At 46.4% G+C, this 17,226-nt stretch overlaps 1 protein-coding gene across 2 annotated transcripts in view; it reads right to left on the bottom strand.

The window, feature by feature from the left end:
- Positions 1–594: 594 nt before the first annotated feature.
- atpaf1 (ATP synthase mitochondrial F1 complex assembly factor 1) overlaps positions 595–17,226 on the bottom strand; it is a 31,219-nt gene continuing 14,587 nt past the window's right edge. For both annotated transcript variants that reach the window (XM_072510660.1, XM_072510661.1), the window contains exons 5-9: positions 11,345–11,395; positions 11,203–11,250; positions 8,481–8,576; positions 6,024–6,131; positions 595–4,172 (exon numbers count right to left, since the gene is read on the bottom strand). In XM_072510660.1, coding sequence (XP_072366761.1) covers positions 3,981–4,172; positions 6,024–6,131; positions 8,481–8,576; positions 11,203–11,250; positions 11,345–11,395 — 495 coding nt within the window. In that variant the 3' untranslated portion in view covers positions 595–3,980. The remainder of the gene's footprint in view (positions 4,173–6,023; positions 6,132–8,480; positions 8,577–11,202; positions 11,251–11,344; positions 11,396–17,226) is intronic.

Raw genomic sequence — 17,226 nt, 5'->3', positions numbered from 1 at the left:
CGGGGGTTTCTTCTCCGTGCCGGCCATGGCGGAGCTTTACAGCGGCTGGTGCGGAGGGAAAGAGTGCCCCCACGGCACAGGCCCCCCCCGCAGATCGGTGGGGCCCGATGGCGGGTCAGGCCACCATGGGGGCCAGATCCCCCAACACCCCCCCCCCCCCCTCAAAGGACCTGGCAGGCCGCTCGCAGAGCCATGTCCCGCCGGTACAGGCCTGGTCTAATCCACGCCGGCGGGACTGGCCGATAACGGCTGGGCCCTTGGCCCATCGCAGAGTGGAGAATTGCCGGGGGGGGGGGGGGGGGGGGGGGGGGGGAATTCGGCAGCCGGCGACAGGGCGGGATTCACGCCGCCCCCTGACGATTCTCCGACCCGGCAAGGGGTCGGAGAATCCCGCCCCTGGTCTTCATATCAGAAAAGAGAAGTGTGACTTCTTTCAACCAATATTTCAAACAAGTACTACAATATTTAGGCCATTGTAAGGTAAGGATTTGCACCTAAGAACATGGAGGTACCATGACCAATGAATGTAACACAATTAAGATCATTCCTAGGGTTAATTAACTATTATAAGAAATTCAAATCTAGCGGTCCTGCTTAAACCGTCATATAATTTATTGTGCATAAAACAAGCATGGCAGCGGACACCAGAATACAAAAAGCATATCAGTCAGTTAAAGAGGCAACAAAGTCAGAAGTGTTGGTACAGTTCAACTGGATGTTACCACAACTTGCCTGTGATGCCTCGCCATATGGAGTTGGGGCAGTGGTTTCACACAAACCACCTTCAGGGGAAGAAAGACCAATAGCCTTTGTGTACCTTAACAAGTGCTGAATCAAACCAACCCAGTTGGAGGAGACATTGAGTATTATTTTTGGTGTGAGGAAATTTCACCAATACCTCTATGGTTGTCACTTTGCACTGCCGACGGACCAGAGGCCCTTAACAACTATTTTGGGCCACATAAGGGTATTCTTTCGTTGGCTGCAAGCAGACTTGAATGATGGTTTTTAATATTATTTGCACATTTCTACAAGATCAAACACAGTCAGTCAGTCAGAGAGTCATTCCAGTGATGATGCATTGTCACGTTTGCCTTTGCCTGCTGGTCAGGTACCGTCCAGTAGTGAAAATATCTTCTATTTGTCAGATAGAATACATAACAGTGAATGCAGCTCATTCTAATGACAGATCAGAAATGATCCAGTGAAGGGCGGCATGTGATGGCGAAGGTACTGGAAATGGTGTTAAAAGGGAGGATAACGGGAATGCATCCCGAATTAAAGCCATGTTTCCAGAAAACTCGAATTGACAGTACAGGGCTGATGACTGTTGTGGGGGACGAGGGTAATAATTCCTCAAAACTTGCAACAAAGAATATTGAATCAATTAAATGAAGGACACTTAATAATAATAATCTTTAATTGTCACAAGTAGGCTTACATTAACACTGCAATGAAGTTACTGTGAAAATCCCCTAGTTGCCACACTCCGGCGCCTGTTCGGGTACAGAGGAAGAATTCAGAATGTCCAATTCACCTAACAGCACGTCTGTCGGGACCTGTGGGAGGAAACCGGAGCACTCGGAGAACGTACAGACTGCACAGACAGTGACCCAAGCCGGGAATCGAACCTGGGACCATGGCACTGTGAAGCAACAGTGCTAACCGTAGAATTTACAGTGTAGGAGGCCATTCGGCCCATCGAGTCTGCACCGGCTCTTGGAAAGAGCATCCCATTTAAGCCCACACTTCTAACCTATCCTCGTAACCCAGTTACCCCACCTAACCTTTTTGCATTCTAAGGGCAATTTAGCATGGCCAATCCACCTAACCTGCACATCTTTGGACTGTGGGAGGAAACCGGAGCACCCGGGAGGAAACCCACGCAGACACGGGGAGAACATGCAGACTCCGCAGACAGTGAACCAAGCCGGGAATCGAACCTGGGATCCTGGTGCTGTGAAGCAACTGTGCTAACCACTGTGCTACCGTGCAGCCCACTGGATATAGTTCAAATGGAGGAACGCATGAGGAGTTACTTCTGGTGGCCAGGAATCAATGCCCAGATCAAGGAAAAAGCAGGACTGTGCCAGTGATGTGCGTGGATTGCTGTTGTCCCAACGGCATCCACGTGAGTGGCGTAAAATGCCTTGGCAACATCTAACGTTGACTTTGCAGGTCCATATGAGGGGCGGCACATGTTCATGGTTGTCATAAATGCACACTTCAAATACCTGAGGTGGTCCTAATGAAGTCAAGGATTGCCAAATAAACCATCGAAAGTTCAATGAGATTTTCGCCAGATTTCAGATGCCAGAACAAATTGCGAGTGATAATGATCCACAATTCACGGTTCAGGAATTTGTAGACTATCTAAAGATGAGTGGCATCTAACAGTAAAATCAGTGTCTTACCACCCATCCATGAATGGTTTAGCCGAAAGGTTTGTTCAATCCTTGAAGCATGCACTGAAAACCAAGGTTCAATAAATCGCCTTCTAAAGTTAATTTGGCAACACTACACACGTGACTATTCAGAGTTCTCAAACTTTACTATTACTAAAAAGGAAGCTGAAAGCTACATTTGATCTACTTTTACCGCAGGAAACGTCTGAGATAGTCGGACGCAATTAGCAATTCCTAAGGGAAAGTAATTCCAAAAGACGCTTGTTTTGACACGGAGAGCAAGTTTTGGTGCGCAGCCATACCATCAATGAGATGTGGATTCCTTCAATTGTATTGGCTCAAACCAGCTTTGCCCCCTATACAGTACAAACTAAAGATGAGCTTGTGTGGAGGTGATACACAGATTATTTGTGTCAGTATCGTGTGTGCCCAGAACTATCTCAGGATGAACATCCATCCAGATTACCAGATCATGCGACTGCAAATTCTGGTCAATCAGCAGGTAGTCCTGGAAAATGAGAAGTTTTGTGTGATACTTTGAATGGACAGAATTTCCAATCGTGTGACCAATATAGCATCAACTAAAGCTCTAAATGTTGCTAAGCATGAAAGATTGTTAATCAGTACTATGCTTTAGGCAGTAGAAGTGAATTTTTAAGTACTATGCAAATGTAATCTCTTTTTGAAAAGTATATGTAGCTAGTTTATTAATAAGTTTTCATATGAGATTTGAATAATGTGCTCCTAGGATGAGCATCGCTGCCAAGATTGACATTTCTTGTCCACCCCAATTCCCCATAGGTGGTGATGAGCTGTCCTCTGGTGTAGGTACACTCACAATGCCATTAGGGTGAGAGTTCCAGGTTTTAGACCCAGCGACAGTGAAGGAACAGTGATATAGTTACAAGTCAGCACAGTGTGCGATTTGGAGACTATACTTTCTGGAAATTAGAAAAATTAAAACATAAAAGGATTTGAAAAGGTTTGACAGGGAGATGCTGAGAGGCTCTTTCTGCTGATGAGGGAATTTGGAACTAGGGGACATAGAGGGAAGGACATTTCAGGCTGTGATGAGGAGATTTATTTTCCAATCAGAGGGTTGTGAATCTTTAGATTAACAAATATGTGGATCAGGCAGGAAAGTGGATTTGAGGTTTAGGATCAACCATAATGTTATTGAAGGATTGAACAGACTTGAGTCACCATATGATCTGCTCCTGTCCTAATTTCTTAGGCTTTCAATTCCGCCAAAATTGAAACCTTTTACTTTTAGTGAGTCTCTTGCTCATGTGTTATCGTGTATTTGTAGTGATGCCTCATCTGAAACTCTGCATAAGTCAACTGCTTCATCACATTCAAAGTTTTGAACTTCATATATTCCCATGAGGGGTTACCGGTCATGAGTCCTAGGGGATCATTCCTACTTGGATCATCCAGTTGCTGGAAAAATGTTGTTCTGGACAATGTTGTCCTTCGAAATTGCTAGCAAAAGTGTCAAACTTTTAGTGTCAACCTTTTTAGGGCCATAACAAAGGTCATATAAATTTATTCCTTTTCTCCAAAGTTACACAAGTCCTAAGTCTTTGCACTCTGATTTCCCATCAACGAGGCTCCAATTCCACACTGCTCGATCTCAGCAATAACTGACATGTGTTTGAAATCACTGGGTTTATGGTTAAACGTTTCCACTAGATTGTAGATCTTTTGGCAGTCTGTAGCGTAAAAGAGTTGTGCTTCATTGGCTAAACACTGTGCCTCCTGTACATTCTGTAAGTCAGAAACACAAAGTTCAGTAAATGCCAATGTTATGACCTAGGGTTTTCAATTGCAATGCTGTCTGTAGCCTTATCTTGTCTGTTGGTCTGTTGCATCAAAATTGGAAAATTAAGACTTATTTGGTTGTTTCATTTTCTTCTCCCCGAAAGGATGATTCAAACTGAGGCATTTTCACAGGGCAAGAAGCTTTGCAAAATTGCTTATATTTATCCTTTTTACAAGTTGCAAAGACTGAAGTGCTCTTGTAAACAAAGGCAACAGCTTCACATTGTAAATTCGAAATCTATAATATTTTTCAGTTTTAAAAACACTGCGTTTGCCACTATTAAAAACTCAAATTAACTGTCACTACTGAAATAATTGCTTAGAAGTCATTAAAACATCAGGGCTTTATGTTTTATCTTTCTTCATCTTGAATTAAAATTTCCTTTTATTCTGTTCAGTTTTGCATGCTCTTCAAAATAGTGGTTTTCTGTGGTACAGCATGCATTTGCATTATTGTTTGCTCCACTTGTAGTGTTGTAGTGATGCATTCTCAGTCTCAGCTGGCACGCAGGAGTTTGGAGTGGCCAAGGAATGGTGAATAAGGCCCTTTACCACAGGGCGATGAGAAAAGGAATCAAGTACAGGGGCAGGATTCTCCGACCCCCCGCCAGGTCAGAGAATCGCCGGGGGCTGGCATGAATCCCACCCCTGCCGGTTGCTGAATTCTCCGGCACCGGAGATTCGGCAGGAATCGCGCCGCGCCGGTTGGCGGGCCCCCCCCCGGCGATTCTCCGACCCGGATGGGCCGAAGTCCCGCTGCTGGAATGCCTGTCCCGCCGGCGTGGATTAAACCACCTCTCTTACCGGCGGGACAAGGCGGTGCGGGTGGGCTCCGGGGTCCTGGGGGGGGGGGGGGGGGGGGGGGGGGGGGGCGGGGCGATCTGGCCCCGGGGGGGGTGCCCCCATGGTGGCCTGACCCGCGATCGGGGCCCACCGATCCTTGGGCGGGCCTGTGCTGTGGGGGCACTCTTTTCCTTCCGCCTTCGCCACGGTCTCCACCATGGCGGAGGCGGAAGAGACCCCTCCACTGCGCATGCGCGGGGATGCCGTGAGCGGCCGCTGGCGTCCCGCGCATGCGCCGCCCGGCAATGTCATTTCCGCGCCAGCTGGCGGGGCACCAAAGGCCTTTCCTGCCAGCTGGCGGGGCGGAAATCAGTCCGCCGCAGGCCTAGCCCCTCAAGGTTAGGGCTCGGCCGCTCAAGATGCAGAGACTTCCGCACCTTTGGGGCGGCGCGATGCCAGACTGATTTGCACCGTTTTTGGTGCTGCTCGGCGGACATCGCGCCGATTACGGAGAATTTCGCCCCAGATCCTTCCTTAGGTTACTTTCATGATTTTTCTCCAGTTTAAATTGAGTGACCATACAAAGTGATTTTCTGTGTGGAAGGGATACACATAAAAACTGGTACTGTGCAACTCTTAAAGATGACTGACACCTATCTTGCCTCAGGATGTATTTGTCGTCAGCATTTTCCCCATATACAGGAGATACAGGCTGGATCTTATTGCTTATGAATATTGTATTGTTTTTCCTTCAAAGGCAGCATTTACACATTGATGAATACCGCTGTCAACACTCAAAGAGCAGTGGTGTATATTTTTCTTTACCTCTGAAATGAAAAAACTCCAATATCAGTTTAATATAATTCTAACCACGAATTATTAATTTGCCCAGCTCTATAATTTTCAATTCAACTCCCAGCCAGATATTTAGAAAGGAGTCAATTGCTAAAGCAGTCATTACTTTAGATGGAGATTTACTGCACATTTACCAAGTAGTAAAAGGAAATTTCTTACCAGAAATGTTGTATCTAGTTCTGCAGTAAGAAGCACGATGCCCTTCTCCTTCTTGAGATCAGGATAATGATATATTATAAGCTGACTTGGTGAATTCACCCCCAAAGACTGCAAGGCAAAGAAAAGAAAACTTTGGAAAGGGTACAAAGAGACTTAAGAAGCATGTCGCCCCAGTGGTTCTTGAACAGTGGGATAGTTGGTCTATAGACAAGCGGCACAATAAAAAAAGATGAAAAACCATAGTGGTTTAGTGCAGTCAGAATGATTCTTTTTAAATAATGATTTTTCCCTGCCCATCGTTTTCAGGATGGCAGCCAGTGATTAGTGGTGTGCCTCAGGGGTCAGTGTTGGGACCACAACTTTTCACAATATATATTAACGATCTGGAAGAAGGAACTGAGGACAATGTTGCTAAATTTGATGTGATACAAAGATCTGTAGAGGGACAGGTAGTACTGAGAAAGCAGGCGGGCTGCAGAAGGACATGGACAGGCTAGGAGAGTGGGCACAAAATGTAGCAAATGGAATATAATGTGAAAAAGTGTGAGGTTATGCACTTTAGAAGGAAGAGTGGAGACATAGACTATTTTCTAAATGGGGAAATGCTTAGGAAAACAGAAGCACAAAGGGACTCAGGAGTCCTTGTTCAAGATTCTCTTAAGGCTAACGTGCCGGCTCAGTTGGCAGTTAGGAAGGCAAATGCAATGTTCACATTCATGAGCAGGGATGTACTTCTGAGACTGTATAAAGTTCTGGTCAGACCCCATTTAGAGTATTGTGAGCAGTTTGGGCCCCATATCTAAGGAAGGATGTGCTGGCCAATCTGTGGAACTCTTTGCCACAGAAGGCTGTGGAGGCCAAGTCACTGAGTCTCTTTAAGAGAGAGATCATAGAATCATAGAATTTACAGTGCAGAGGGAGGCCATACAGCCAATGGGTCTGCACTGGCCCTCGGAAAGAGCACCTTACGTAGGCCCATGCCTCCAGCCTATCCCCCAAACCCAGTAACCCCACCTAACCTTTTGGACATTTAAGGGGCAATTTAGTATGGCCAATCCACCTAACCTGCACATCTTTGGTCTGTAGGAGGAAACCGGAGAACCCGGAGGAAGCCCACGCAGACAGGGGGAGAAAATGCAAACAAGATAGTCACCCGAGGCCAGAATTGAACCCGGGCCTGGAGCAGTGAGGCAGCAGTGCTAAGCACTATGTTACTGTGCCACCTGTAGATAGGTTCTTCATTAGTAAGGGGATCAGGGGTTATGGGGAGAAGGCAGGAGAACGGAGATGAGAAAAATATCAGCCATGATTGAATGGCGGAGCAGACTCGATGGGCCGAGTGGCCTAATTCTGCTCCTATGCTTAATGGTCTTATATTGGATGCAGCAGCAGGCTGGAACCACAGAGCAGGAGCATGTCTGCCTGCATTGCTAATAATGAGAAAAGCACGGTATAATATGCAAAGACATAGCCAATGTTATAATGAATTTACTGTGGATAGTACATCATGGGAAGTTGTGAATTTCTTTTAGTGGCGCATGGCGTGAAAAAGATTGAGAGCTTATGAATTAGCGAGACTGACATCTGACTAATGTTGACCAAACATCAACATGAAATGCAATAGTTAAAAATCAGTTTAGCTAACTATGGGTCAAACATTTATCTTTGCTAATCTGTTGAATTTCAGAAAGATATTTTAGAAAAATCCCTGGGCTGTATTAGCAACAAGACTGTAGAGCCCTTTAAACATCTGGCCTTAAAGGCACAGAATAAGTTAGCAGTTAAATATCATGACTTTGGTCTAGATGAGAGAACCTATAAAGCAACACCACAGGAGATCGAATTCTGAACAAATTCACTGAGATATGCTGCTTTCATTGTAGGTATTTTGAGAACAGCATTAATGCACAGTCTGCAAGTTTATGATGACTTCTGCTACGTAATACATAAATACAGTCAGGCATACATTAGATAACTAGGAATATTTTATAAAGTAATTACAGTTTAGAGATTCAGAGACAAGAGTGAGACTCAAATTCAGATTCGCACGTCGTTGAAGCACTTTCCCATATAGTTTAATTGTCATAAAAATTGTAATGAATTTACTCAAGAACCTTGTAGGGTAATTTTACCAGTCTCCACTTCCAGCACAAAGCTTCATCCACCAGCTGTATAGATTCATAAAAGTACAAATATTCTCTAACCTTTTGTACTGTTCTGCTGGGACTAGGTGTTGCAAGTGCACAATGTAAAATGCCCTCCCTTTGGGATCTACTGTGTTAAAGTTCTATGTGGTACCCCATTTCGAGAAACTGTGAAGGTTTGATGAAAGCAGGTATAATTATCAAGAGTAATGTTGTTAACAGATTGACACTGCACCAATGAGCTGTTAATGAAGTGCTTCTTCCAACATCAGTTTTATTTACTCTGGTGCTCCTCCTCCAGTTAGTCACATACCTGAAGATTTATTAAAGAAGAAAAGTGAAGCTCAGTTGCAGACCACTGACCGACAAAGAATTCATAACCTGCTTCTCGTGGTAAAACATACAAGAACTGGAAAAGAACAGGACAGTTATTAACATATGCGTTCAATGAACTATATGAGGAGTTCTGCTTTTAGATATTTTTCCGGCATGGAAAATGTTATAATATACAGCCTGAAATCATGGGCGGGATTCTCCCAATGGGAGTCTAAGTGCCGACGCCGGAGTAAAAACCGGAGTGTTTTATTTTGGCGCCGGCGCCTGTTCCCAGACCCCTATTCTCCCCCCTCCATGGGGCTAGCAGAGGCGTCGCGCGATTTACAGGGTCGGGGCCTCGGCGCGGCGTCAGAGACCCGGCGCCGTGGGTCCCGCACATGCGCAGTTGGGCCGGCACCAACTAGCGCATCCTCCCCCAGGCAGCGACCAGATGCGGACGGCGCCAGTGGGACTAGGCCGTTTACACGCGGCCGCTCGGCCCATCCGGGCCGGAGAATCGCTGCTCGCCGTTTGCGGCGATTCTCCGAGCGGCCCGCCGCAAATTGCGCGGCGCTGGTTTTGGGGGGGTGGGAGAATCGCGTGCGGGGGTCGGGGCGGCGTGGCGCGATTCGCGCAGCGCCCCGGCGATTCTCCCACCCGGCAGGGGGGGGGGGGGGGGGGGGGGAGGAGAATACCGCCCCATAAGTTTATACCAATAAATGACATGTTACACAGTTAGGAATGGGGAAGTCTGTCACCAGAATCCCTTCTAGAATTTCGTCACCAAGACTGGAGAATTATTTGTTGGTCGGAAATGCCAAGGAGATTGGGTGGAATATCATGGGCAGAATTCTCTGTTCCTGCGGCTAAGAGCCGGCTCGAACGGAGAATCCGCGGGAGGCTAACGTCAAATAAATCGGCGAGAGCCCCACCGATTCCGGTAAGGGACTAGCACCAGCGCCTCGTGAAACGCCTTGATAACGGCCGGAGAATGGCCGGGTCCCAGGCCGCGCATGCGCCTGGCAGACGGCCTGCACCAGTTGTGCTGTACAACATGGCACCGGTCCTGCGCGTAACTTACCCGTCGACCGCGACCCCACAGCCCCCCGGGCCAGTGGCACGGATCCCGGACGAGTGTGGCGCCACACGTGTCCCGTGCCATCGGGGGCGGAGCACCGTGATTGGGCCGGTAGATGAGGCGTCAACGGCATTGCGACTGCGCGTGGCGCGCGTCACGATGATGCCAGTTTGGAGGGGGTGGAGAATCGCAAATTGGCGTGAAATCGGCGACGGCCCCGATTCCGGCGCTGGAATCGATTTTCCGCCCGATCACCGATTACGATTTTGGCGTTGGGCAACGGAGAATCCCACCCCATAGCTCTGAACCCAGCTGCAACAAAGCTTTGAACCTGGCTGCAACACCGAGAAGAAATTCATACACAAATAGGAGGGAACCCTGATTGCTGGATTGTTTCGTCACAACAGCTGAGGCCACTATCTGCCCCATTGCTGGATATCTGAAAGCAGTTTTTCCTCTTTTGTACTAAATAATTCTTAGGCTTTAATACTGTTCCCATGTTTGGTGAGGTTCTTCCAAACCATTCCACACACCTGGGCAGGATATAAACGTAGCTGGCCTGATAGATCCAAACCATCCCGCCTAAATTCCAGCCTCTCGTGATCGTCTCAACTCTTGCCAATCACATCTGAACTAAAACCAGCCTTTAGCAATATTGATATTTTTAAAATGTTTCTATCATATTCCTTCTCGGCTGTATATGCATTGTCCTTTCTTCAGCCTCCCTCTATCCATTCCTTGGATTCCTATCTAAGTTTTGGAATTCTTTGCCTTCTTCAGTTTCTCCTTTCTCCATTCTACAATTAATTCCTTTTACTCTTCCTAACTGTAGAAAAGTATTTCCCCAGGAATAATCTGTTGGGCCTGCATGAACCTGTTTGGAACATTACGAACAGGAGCTGGCCTTGTGCCTCTCGAGCCAACTCCACCATTCAGTAGATCAAGGTTGACCCCCCCCCCCCTCCCCTCAAAGGGCCCTTGATGCTCTTACCTAAGAAAAATCCTCTCTCTCGGCCTTGTAAGCTCCACATCCACAGTCTTTTTAAAATAATACATGTCTATGATCACGGTTATCTCAAACACTTCTAAGAAATCCTCACCATCATTCAAATCCTGTGCAACCAAAACCACAACTAACCCATCTCATCTTCCCACGATCAAAGAGCAGGGGCTGACAACCCAGAGAGGCAGGCAGCATCAGGTCAAAAGCCAAACTTTAATTACAAAGCAACTGCAAAACTAAGGGCTAGGGTTTCTCAGGTGCAACAGCATCACCTACTTTGAACGACTGAGCAGTTAAGTTTAATTGTAACGAAAATGTGCAGACTTGTGTGACAGAAATAGCTCACTAGCAAATGTGCCGTAAACATAATGACAGGAAAATGTTATGGAAAACAAGTGCAAGACTTCTAATATACTTGGATGCGCCTTCACGTTTGTGTTTCTTCATGTTTCCTGTTTTTTCAATATTTGTGATCAATTTGACAAATTGCATATCTGCAGCTCAGAAATATATGAAGCAAGAACAAAATTTCCATTAAAGCAACAAGCAGAATTTGCATTATTTTCCCCACAAAATAACTACTCAGTCACATATATTTTTAAAACAAAGATCCCAATATGAACAGTACTGTATACTCACAGTGGGGCACTTCTGTGACCTGCTGTGCATCAGATCAAATGTTGCACCCTTTCAAGAAAAACAAAGCTATTACAAAATATGCAATTTAAAGGCCATAACAATCAGTTTTCTCACATCAGATTTAAATCAAAGTGCTACTCACAGGAATTACTGCAGAGATAGTATTCTTCAGAGCAAAATACTGATTCCAAATCTGAAAAATATATAAATATGAATGGAATACCTCAAGGATATCTCCAAGATTTAAACAGTTTTTGAAAGAAGCAAGTGTTATTCTTCAATGGTCTGTGATGAAGGGAGGAATTTGAGATGTATTGCATTTTAGGTATTTGGTGCAGTCAGGGGTAAAAGCCTGGGTTAGAATGTGTGTGTGACTGCTGCAATCATGTTGTAAAATAAATCCTAGTTTGAAAGGCAAGTATATTTTGGGAGCCAGGGGTGCAATTAAACCATCGTAAAAGGCTTGGGCTAATGCAATTTTGTTTGGATTAAAGGGAGTCCCTGTGGAGTTAATTATATTTCAGCTTGGTAAGATTATGTTGTTGCTGGGTGGAGCTAAGGCAGTGTTTTTCAAACTTTTTCCCCCCGGGACCCACTTCTACCAACCGGCTGACCTTTGGGACTCAAGCCGGCCGAACTTCGCAACAAACCATTTTCACTTACCTTTAATGTGACAGGTGAGCTTGCTTGGTCCTCACGATCTCATTCCAATCAGATTCAATGCCCATATTAGATGCAGAGTTCAGCTGGTCTTTATCTTTGTGAAGATGGAAATTCCAACCTCACACATGTGGTCGTTGTGAACCAATAGAAACAAAATGCTTCTTTTACTCAGCACTGGATACTCTTCAGAGACGCTACTCCGAAGCTACTACCGGGTGTCATGGTAGCACTATTGCTTCACAGCTCCAGGGTCCAGATTAGATTCCCGGTTTGGGTCATTGTCTGTGTGGAGTCTGCACATTCTCCCTGTGTCTGCGTGGGTTTCCTCCGGGTGCTCCGGTTTCCTCTCACAAGTCCCGAAAGATGTGTTGTTAGGTAATTTGGACATTCTGAATTCTCCCTCTGTGTACCCGAACAGGCGCTGGAATGTGGTGACTAGGGGCTTTTCTTTTTTTACAATAAATTTAGAGTACCCAATTCATTTTTTCCAATTAAGGGGCAATTTGTCGTGGCCAATCCACCTACCCTGCACATCTTTTGGGTGGTGGGGGCGAAACCCACGTAAACACAGGGAGAATGTGCGAACTCCACACGGACAGTGACCTAGAGCTGGGATCGAACCTGGGGCCTCGGCGCCGTGAGGCGGGAAGTCTAACAACTGCGCCACCGTGCTGCCCGACTAGGGGCTCTTCACAGTAACTTAATTGCAGTAAGCTTACTTGTGACAAAAAGATTATTTATTTTATTCCAGAATGCTGACACAGCCTAATGGACTTGTAGTATGTTTTAATGTGCTGTCACAGGTGAAGTGCAGAGTTCAGTTTCTTCATTTGGAGTCAGCTATAAGTTAATAATTGACTCTGGGGTCTCAAACCCAAATGGATTTGTCACCCACCTCTTGTCTTTCAAAATCTGAAACTTCTCTGGAAGGAAGCAACAAAAACTATTGAGCAGCGCGGGCAAATGCGACTGAATCAGGCTTGTCAGGCTATTGACTGTTCCCTTACTAACACTTAGTTCTTCGATGTGTCATAGCAGTGTGGGGAACATGTAGTAGTTTTGGTCTTTGTACTCGCACTTTCCAAACTTTCAATGACCTTTGGAAAGCATCTATTTCGTCACAATGCCAAAAACATTCATCATCCTTCCTTTGCAATTTGAGGTTCAGTTCGTTTAGAATTGAAAAGATGTCTGCAAGGTAGGAGTTAGCATCCAACCCTCATTTGCCAGTACTTCCCTGCATATAACACATATGGGCTTTGCATCCTAATTAGCATTGGCACAATTAACAAAGCAAAACCTCAAGAAATCATCCTTATATTGCTTTGTTCTCTATTTCAGTTTCTTCTCAATGAATTGTTCACCAGACACCCTGGACCTCTGTCCTGCTGTGGACTCTCCTGCATTGCTTTGTCCTGCTGTGGACTCTCCTGACCAGCTCCCTCCAGCAGATTCAGTTGTGAGATCCTGGCCTGTTTGTGTCTCTCTTCCTTATTGCAAAATGATCCATCTTCAGTTCTTCACAGTCCTGTTGCTTGTTTGCTGCACCAGGCACATGACATGCTCTATGCCGCCATTTCTGGCGGGAAGACTGCACCATTTGCATTTGAAGGCCGGTATTCTCAACTTAAAAGCTAGCCGCAGCTGGCATTCTTAAAAGCTGGCCGCAGCCGTTAGGAGCTTTGCTCGTGACCCACCTGTGGGTCGCAACCTGCAGTTTGAAAAACCCTGAGATAAGGCAGCAGGTATTTTGCAAAGAGGTCAGTGGAGTTCTAGTTGAAGCTGTGACCACGTCTGCAGTTAAGTTAAAAGAGATTAACAGTCTCGAAAGCAGCACAGACTTGACGGAGAACAAGAGCAGCTGAAACAACTTCTGAAGAAATACAGTCAGAGTTTCTGCATAAATCTGAAAGGAGTCGAATCTTTTTTTAAAGCAGTGTCAAGAGACCTCTCTTTCACAAAGAACATCTCAGTAAAGCAGAGTGCCAATTCCTGAGTGCCAATGGTTTAATAGCGGATTAAGAGCTGTGGTGTTTTTTGTCGTTTGTTTAAGTGGGAAAAAAGATAGCAGTTAAGGATATTATATTCACTATTGAGTAGTGTTGTTTATGGGGTAATTGTAAGTTATTTTCTGGTGTGATGTTAAAGATATTTTAATACCATGTTAGTAATAAAGTTTGTTTTAATATACCATTTCCCTATTTCTTTGTGTAATCACTCCTGGAGCGAAGTATCCTTTCCTCAGTCTTATAAAATTAAAATTAAATGTTGGAGTTTCTGTCCAGTGTCCTAGCCACTGTTGGCGTCTGTCCGGGATCATAATAGGTCAAGCCCTTAAACATGTAACCCTCTCTTTCTTTCCCAACAAAACATACACTGAGTTGTCATGACCCCTTGGGCAAATAGATGGTCAATCCAGCCCCACTTGACCCAGAGTCATTGGATAGGTACATGGAGCACACCAGAATGACAGGGAGTGGGATAGCTTGATCTTGGTTTCGGACAATGCTCGGCACAACATCGAGGGCCAAAGGGCCTGTTCTGTGCTGTACTGTTCTATGTTCTATGAGTGAAATGAGATGTTATTTTAAAATACCTGAGGACCTTGGCTGAGGCAATAAACTTGCAGTCACCAGGTTTGTAAATTTAACACAGAAAACCATATTTAACAGCAATATAATGAAACTAACAAAAATGGAACTGATGACCCAATACCTCTTTCTCAACACCCCCCTTCCAATTCACCCCACTCTATATATATCACACACACACACATAAAGACAGACAACATAGAGGGGAAGCGTGGTGGAGAGGGAAGAAAATAATGTTCAAATTAAAGGATCTCTGATGCATTGGCATGTCTTTCAGTTAAAGTCATTAAGGAGTTCAAGTTTTTGTTTTGATGCTTCTTCCAGTGCATCAAAGATCCTTTATCCTTTTATTTTATCAATATTTTCTCCCCCTCCACCACCCTTTCCCTCCGAGTTGTCTGTCTTTATGTGTATATATAGAGTGGGGCGAGTTGGAAGGGGGTGGGGGGAGAGAGTTTGGCAAAGGAGCATTGGGTAGTCAGTTACAAGAGAGAGAGAGAGAGAGGTCCTTCTCCTTGTTTATTGCAATAAGAATTGAATATAAGAGTAGGGAGGTTATGCTTCAGTTATAAAGGACATTGGTGAGACCACATCTGGAATATCATGTACAGAATTGGTCTCCTTATTCAAGGACAGATGCGAATACATTGGAAGCAATTCAGAGAAGCTTTATCAGACCAATACTTGGAATCGGCAGGTTGTCTTCGGAGGTTAGGCCTGTAGATGAAGAGGTCATGTGATTGAAACATACAAGATACTGAGGGATAAAAGTTTTGATATCCTGACTCAAAACGTTAGCTCTTTTCTCTCCCCACAGATGCTGCCAAACCTGCTGAGATTTTCTAGCATTTTCTCTTTGGTTTCAGATACTGAGGGAACTCGACAGGGTGGATGTGGAGAGGATGTTTCCATCGGTGGGAGAATCTAGAACTAGAGGTCACTGTTTAAAAATAAGGAGTCGGGGGACTTCCGGGTGCGGCGATGACCAGCTGAGTCGCACGTTTCGGCAGCTCCCGGTGGAACGGACTTTTGGGCTCTTGATAGGAGCCCCAACGGCAATTTTAATGGCTAAAAACACTGTGCGGTAAACCAGGAGCCAGAAGGGAATTCCCCCTGGACACAGATGGAAAAAGGAGAGGAAGGTGGCCGGATTGCGGAGGATTCTCTAGAGCAGCGGCAAGGAAAGCAAGCACAAAGCAAGATGGCGTCGGAAGGTGGCCGTCTAGTATGGGGTCCTGACCAACAAGAGTTCCTGCGGCGCTGTGTGGAAGAACTTAAAAAGGAGATGAAGAAGGAGCTGCTGGCCCCAATATTACAGGCGATTGAAGGGCTAAAGGAGGAACAAAAGACCCAGGAGCAGGAGCTTCGGGTCGTGAAGGCAAAGGCCGCTGATAATGAAGACAAAATACAGGGCCCGGTGGTGAAGACAGAGATGCACGAGGCACAACACAAAAGGTGTGTGGAAAGGCTGGAGGTGTTGGAGAATAATGCGAGGAGGAAGAATTTAAGGATTCTTGGTCTTCCCGAAGGTGCGGAGGGGGCGGACGTCGGGGCATATGTGAGCACGATGCTTCACTCGTTAATGGGATCGGAGGCCCCGATGGGCCCATTGGAGGTGGAGGGAGCTTATCGAGTTATGACGCGAAGACCGAGGGCTGGAGAAATACCTCGAGCCATAGTGGTGAGATTTCCCCGATATATTGACAGAGAGATGGTCCTCAGATGGGCGAAGAAAACTCGGAACAGTAGGTGGGAGAACGCAGTGATCCGCGTATATCAAGATTGGAGTGCGGAGGTGGCGAGAAGGAGGGCGAGTTTCAATCGGGCCAAGGCGGTGCTTCACAAAAGAAAGGTCAAATTTGGAATGCTGCAACCGGCAAGACTGTGGGTCACACACCAAGGGAAGCACCACTACTTTGAGATGGCAGAAGAGGCGTGGACATTTATTGTGGAGGAGCAGCTGGAATAGGCGGGCCAGAAAAAGAACGTTTGGGACAAAGTGGTGGTGTGATTACGTGGGGTGAAGGGGGGGAAAAAGGGGGAAGGGATGATTTCTCAAGTTGTTAATCTTGCGACCCTGTAACTTTTCTCTCTTCCCCATGTCGTGGGGGAGGGGGGAGGATGAGGAATTGTTGGCGCCGGTCATTAGGGGTGGGGCCAAGTGGGAAACGCGGGCTTTGTTCCCGCGCTATGGTAATCATGGCGGGAACAGGGAAGCAGGAAGGAGGGGGCCTCGCACAGTGGGGGCCGAGGTCACGGGGGGAAGCCGAGGTCAGCCAGAGTTTGCTGACTTCTGGGAGCAACATGGGGGGTGCAATTACGCTAGTTTGGGATCTAGCAGGGGGGGGGGGGGGGGGGTTAACTGGGTTGCTGTTGCTGGGGAGAAGGGGGAGCTGGTACGGGGTGGGGTGGTCGAGGCGGGAGGGCGCCGTCGGGGGGAGATACGGCTACGTGGGAACCGGGTGAGGAGCTGGATTAAAAAAGGGGATGGCTAGTCGACAAGGGGGGGGGGTTAAAGAGCCCCCCAACCCGGCTGATCACGTGGAACGTGAGAGGGCTGAACGGGCCGATTAAAAGGGCACGGGTACTTGCACACCTAAAGAAATTAAAGGCAGGTGTGGTTATGTTGCAGGAGACGCATTTGAAACTGATAGACCAGGTCAGACTACGCAAAGGATGGGTGGGGCAGGTGTTTCATTCGGGGTTAGACGCAAAGAACAGGGGGGTGGCTATATTAGTGGGGAAACGGGTACTGTTTGAGGCAAAGACT

The sequence above is a fragment of the Scyliorhinus torazame genome, chromosome 7, assembly GCF_047496885.1.
Source record: "Scyliorhinus torazame isolate Kashiwa2021f chromosome 7, sScyTor2.1, whole genome shotgun sequence".
Taxonomy (NCBI): domain Eukaryota; kingdom Metazoa; phylum Chordata; class Chondrichthyes; order Carcharhiniformes; family Scyliorhinidae; genus Scyliorhinus; species Scyliorhinus torazame.
This window is presented reverse-complemented; position numbering and strand designations above follow the sequence as displayed.